We start from the raw sequence: 5,860 nt of genomic DNA on the forward strand, positions 1-5,860 counted from the left end.
GGACCATCTCCTTGTCTTTCATGGATTGAAACTCGATGATAAACAATCCATCTCCGCACTCGTTAACCTTGAATCCTTTGTATGTTCTCCAGATGGCGTTAAACGCATTTGACATGGACCGTATGTTCAACGGTTTTGATGAAAGCAGACGACCCACAACTTTCCTTGCGGCATCTGTTTCTGTGGGCACATCTCCTTGCTCGACTACTAGCGTGGTGTCCTCAGCATCTGTCAGCCTCATGTTTTTCCATTGCCCCTCAATCCCTTCCATGCTTCTTTGTAATTGAGGAGTCGTCAGTACAAGCAAGTAATGCGAGGGTAAGTATGATTGTATAAAAAAAACAAAGTTGCACCAGAAAACGGCAGAAGACCTAGCCGCACGTTCCCAACGCCGCAGGTTAGAGAAACCACATGATAGGGCGTACAAAAAATTAATTTTTTTTTCCTCAATAGAAGCTTGAAAAAAATACAAATGCGTTATCGGTAAAAAGCAAGTGTGAAATCGGAGGAGCCCGACGACAAACTCGCACACCATGTAACTTTCCCTTGCATTCCCCATGAGACAACAAGGCAAACAGACCCTCCACACAGAATAAGAACAAATAGGGGGATAAGGGGTCTCTCTGTCTAAGACCTCTTTCGGACGAAAAAGGACCAACTAATTTATCGTTGACTTTCGGTAGTAATCTATTCCATCTATATAGTTTAAAATCATTTAAAATATATTAAAAATAATAATTTCAGTAATTTGATATAATTACAATTATTACTTATTGAATTAATGTTAAGTTTTCAAAAAGTGAATTTCCAGCTAAATTTCCCAAAACAAAATTAGTGCAACCGAGCATAATGCATCATAACTCGTTGAACCCATCAATTAAAGTTTGAACACCCTATTCATACTTTCTCAACAACGATGCTTAAAGACTCCTCCTCTCCGTTATTTTATTTAAGCTTCACAACTCTCCGTACAATCAAACTCTTCGTTTCCCATAAATGCATTTCCAGTGGTTCTGTTCTCAATTTATGTTTTCAGCCGTTAATGATTCTGGAGATTAGAGAGGCTGCGATTCGCTTCTGCTTCTGGTGATCACATGTAATTCAATTCATTTTTATGGAATCCCACTTCATTTCTATTTCTATTTCTATGCTTTATCTTTTGTTAATTTCAATATTTTCGTGGATTTTCTATGAAAACCGAACCTATGAACGTTTGTATTGTATGTGTGGAAGAAGTTTTAGCCTGTTTCACTTTGTGGGTATTTTGTCACTTTACTGGGATTTGTTTTTTAGATCCTTTGGAGTCTGAATTTGGTTAGTTAAATCCGTGTTCGGGTTGATGCTATAAAGTATCTTCATTCTTTTCAGATTTTAGTAGTATTTGATTCCAAATACATCTCACTTATTCCATTTTTACGTTTATGTTTGTGTTTGCTTCGTGCTAACTTCTATATCTGAAAGAGGGTTTCTGAATTTTGTACTTCAGAAGCTTACAGGCAATCTAGAAAACAAGAAAAATAATGCAGGGTATGTGTTCATTTTCATAGATTTCATTATCAAATTATTAGCTCTCCATCTCTCTCTCTAGGCATATGGTAATCTTTTAATTGGATTTCTCGTATATTTATTTATAGCAGTCAAGCAAAAAAAAAACAAAACCTGATTATATATGCTTTGAAATTTATGCAAGTAGTTTTGTTTACTGTGTATTTGAAAAGAACATTTCTGGACCTAATTCAGATATGTAAGTGGTTTTGTATTTTCTATGTTTGCTGAGGTTCTGTACATTTTTCTGTTACCATTGGGTTTATATATATAAATATTTTGCTTAATTCAATTTGTTGGTGTCAAAGCTCCTGAATGAGTGCTGCTGTTTGGTAATGGGCTTCACAAATTGCTGTCAAAGTTAATCTAGTGATGACCAAGGTCGAATCTCACAATGTTTAGATTCAGTCTGTTTTGGATTAAAAATATAGAATAATTGTTGTCATCAATCAACAACTTTAACAATTACAATAACTTATGATATGTTTTGTCATGACTCTATTTTTGAGGATGTCTATGGAAAATACTTTTGTTTCAAAATGTTTGCAGCTCTTATAAATCAAGAGAATATTTAATGACTTTTTTTCCAACTCTATTTGTTAGTTAATATTAAGTTTTTATGAAAATTGACAACGCGATTCATATTCCAAAAATATTTATAGGTATATTTTAGTAAAATAACACTATAATTGAGACATTCTAATGACATTCGTAATCCCAAATCTTGGGTGTTCATTTTGCATAGTGGCCAATGGGCTTGGACAGGCATATGGTTTTATACTATCATGGTACTTATTATAACTTAATTTCCACTTGTTCGTCCAGAATGCACAAGTATGGAGCAAAGAGACTCACTTCTGTGCCTAACCTCAAGTTGACGAGCTTTCACTTTCAACACGAAAATAAAGGTCCCCTCTTTGCTCTCTGTTTCTCCCTTTATTCACTATTTAGTGGTTGTACTGCTTATCTATATTTATTTGTAATAATAATTCTCCCTGATTCTTTCAGATAATCAGTTCCTCTTCAATGTTCTTCAAGCATGCCAGAAATCGTTGGATATAAAAATTCCTCTTCAAACCCATGCAAGAATTATTAGACTTGGGTATGGAACTCATCCCTCTCTAATAGCTTCTTTGATCTCAACATATCTGAATTTTGATCGTCTCAACCTTGCTTATCAAGTTATCAATCAAGTTTTCTCATGGACCAACAATTTGTTTGCTATGAATATGGTTATTGAAAATTTTATGAGGAATGGAGAATATGAGATTGCTAACAAGGTATTTGATAAAATGGCTACAAGAGATGTGGTTACTTGGAACTCAATGATTGGAGGTTATGTTAGAAATAAACGACCGGAGGAGGCACTAAGGTTCTTTAGAGCAATGCTTCGCTCTAATATTGAGCCTGATAAATTTACATTTGCCTCTATCATAACTGCATGTGCGAGGCTTGGAGCACTCATTCATGCTCAATGGGTGCATGATTTGATGACTAAAAACAAAATTGAGTTGAACTTTATTTTGAGCTCTGCCTTAATTGATATGTACTCAAAATGTGGTAGAATTGAAACTGCTAAGCAAGTTTTTGATAGCATCCAACGTACAGATATTTCAATTTGGAATTCAATGATCAATGGATTGGCAGTTCATGGGCTTGCCTTGGATGCAATAACAATATTCTTGAAGATGGAGGAGGAAAATGTCTTACCTGATTCCATAACTTTTGTTGGAATTCTAACTGCTTGTAGCCATTGTGGTTTAGTGAAGGAGGGCCGCAAGTACTTTGATTTGATGATGAGCCATTACTCAATTGAGCCGCAAATTGAGCACTATGGAGCAATGGTTGATCTCTTAAGTCGAGCTGGGCTTCTGGAAGAGGCTTTTTCCATGATTAATACAATGCCAATGGAGGCAGATGTTATTATATGGAGGACACTCCTTAGTGCTTGTAGGACTTACAGAAAGCCAGAGCTGGGTGAAGTTGCGGTTGCAAAGATATCACGCCTTAAGAGTGGGGAATATGTCTTGCTGTCCAATATGTACTGCTATCAGAAGAGATGGAATAATGCGCAACTAGTGAGAGAAATGATGAAAAAGAAGAAAGTTGGAAAAGTAGAGGGGAAGAGCTGGTTTGAGTGGGGAGGTGTGGTTCAGCAGTTCAAGGCGGGTGACCGATCTCATCGTGAAACGGAATCAATCTACAAAATATTGGATGGGTTGATTAAAAAGACAAAGTTAGAGGGATTTGTCCCCACAACAGAGTTGGTTCTGATGGATATTTGTGAAGAAGAAAAAGAGGGAAGCATGTATCATCATAGTGAGAAGTTGGCATTGGCCTATGGGATCCTTAAAACTGGCCCTGGAATGCCAATTAGAATTACAAAGAACATTCGAATCTGCTATGACTGTCATAATTGGATAAAAATGGTGTCTGAGATATTATGTAGAGTGATTATTGTAAGGGATCGAGTACGTTTTCACCAGTTCGAAGGAGGTAGATGCTCTTGTGGAGACTACTGGTAGACAGTTGTAGGACTATTAGTGAATGTCTGAGGATATAAAGTAACACTTGATCTATTTTGTAATTTTGGTGGGGTTCAGTTCAGTGTGCCTCAAATTACTGGAACAATAAACTTTTGATGCAAAGCGATACTACTTTTTAACTTGCAGCAGTGCTAGCACAAGACACAGTAAGTAAGTAGTGGTACAACTGGACGGGAGTGGGGAATGGGATGCATTCCTACTCCGTAACCAACATTTGCAGGGATGGAGACCGAGAATCCTGGTTGTGGGGATCTTTTTGCCCCATAGTATTATTTACATAAAAGTCATCCACCCCTTCCTAACATTATAACCACTTATGAAAATAAACGACCTTAAAATGACTTTTAACGATATTAAAATGGAAACTACAAGAATGAAGACTTTTTAGAACCATATTTATTATGGAACTACGATTTTTTAAATTCCAAATCACCATTTTTAAATCTCTCTAAATAACCATTTTCTCTCCTAACAAAACGATTTCTAAATGACCTCAAAATCAAAAAAGTTTAAGAATTAAAGTTGATTTAAGTTCAAAAATTAAATATGTTTAAAATATCATTTCCATTAGTTATACAATTGAGGATTACTTGAAATCATAGTGATCAAGGTTGAGTGGTTTTTATATTAATAAATGCAAAGTTGAATAATTTTTATGTTAGGTTTCTGAAGTTGAGTTGCCACAATGTTACAAAGAGTGAGATTGAGTGAGTGTAACTTACCTGGAAAAGAAGTATAAAAAAGAAAAATTTACCCTCTATATGTTAAAAGGTGAGATCATCGTTGGATTAGTTGGAGATCATCGTTGGATTAGTTGAAAAATTTACCCTCTATATGTTAAAAGGTGAGATCATCGTTGGATTAGTTGGAGATCATCGTTGGATTAGTTGAAAAATTTACCCTCTATATGTTAAAAGGTGAGATCATCGTTGAATTAGTTGGAGAATTCATCACAAGGTACCTTATATTGGGGTGTTTATGGGGATACTTTGGGGGTTTACATGAGGACGAGGCAATGATTCCCATCCAACCAGGTTTTGAGAGTTATTTGGGGTGGAAAAAGGTTGAATTCGGTCACAACAGCTTCTACACCGGGAGAAAGGGGAAATTTCATTTCCCACTCTAAGAATTGGGTGAACATACCTAGTTTGGTGGAGGGAGGGGGAAGATGTGCCCTTTCATTTTCTTTAGACAGTGTTAAGTGTCATTTGCCGAAGCCAGGGATAAACCTCTAGAAGAGCATTCATACGGTATTTAGAAATCGTGGAGGAGTGGTAAAAAACTTTAGGGTTAACTTTCCTAGGTTTGGCCACTCCTTCATCGGCGACATTTTCATCTGAGTTTTCTAAAACCTCAACTACTTCAGCGTCAACATTCCTATTGGGACTTTCTAGGGATTCAATGATCTCATTAGAGATTTCTGAGTTTTCGGGAAAGGTTTCAGTATTACATTGAAGAGATCTTCGAACCTTTTTGGTTCCATGATTGGAGGAAGAAGTCATTTCAAAGAAAAATAGTAAAGAAGAAATTCAAGAAAAAAGACCAGAAACTTACAATGTGCAGAATAAGCAGAGATGGCAAGGATCGGAGAAAACAAACTTTGAAATATAGAAAGTAATTTATAATCTCAAGATTGGGACAAGCCAAACGTTTTATCTTAGGAATATATAAACGTGTTTGTCATTATTGTGAACCTAATGAAGAAGGAGGCTATGTAATAATGACAATGATTTCATCCGACGCCAATAATGACACCTTGCGTTTTGATC

The 5,860-nt window shown here is 36.0% G+C and overlaps 1 protein-coding gene across 3 annotated transcripts; it reads left to right on the plus strand.

Annotated features, from left to right (window-relative positions):
* Positions 1 to 877: 877 nt before the first annotated feature.
* Positions 878 to 4,222, plus strand: LOC136225500 (pentatricopeptide repeat-containing protein At5g50990). 3 transcript variants are annotated; one of them, XM_066013546.1, is made up of 4 exons: positions 878 to 1,096; positions 1,487 to 1,527; positions 2,371 to 2,453; positions 2,554 to 4,222. In XM_066013546.1, the coding sequence occupies exons 3-4, from the start codon at positions 2,372 to 2,374 to the stop codon at positions 4,068 to 4,070; spliced, it is 1,599 nt and encodes a 532-aa protein (XP_065869618.1). In that variant the 5' UTR covers positions 878 to 1,096; positions 1,487 to 1,527; position 2,371; the 3' UTR covers positions 4,071 to 4,222. The 3 variants fall into 3 exon arrangements, with proteins under 3 accessions (XP_065869618.1, XP_065869619.1, XP_065869617.1); XM_066013547.1 differs by lacking the exon at positions 1,487 to 1,527 and having other exon boundaries at positions 878 to 1,086; XM_066013545.1 differs by lacking the exon at positions 1,487 to 1,527 and having other exon boundaries at positions 2,554 to 4,221.
* Positions 4,223 to 5,860: the final 1,638 nt, after the last annotated feature.

This window comes from Euphorbia lathyris, chromosome 4 (assembly GCF_963576675.1).
Source record: "Euphorbia lathyris chromosome 4, ddEupLath1.1, whole genome shotgun sequence".
NCBI classification, from domain to species: domain Eukaryota; kingdom Viridiplantae; phylum Streptophyta; class Magnoliopsida; order Malpighiales; family Euphorbiaceae; genus Euphorbia; species Euphorbia lathyris.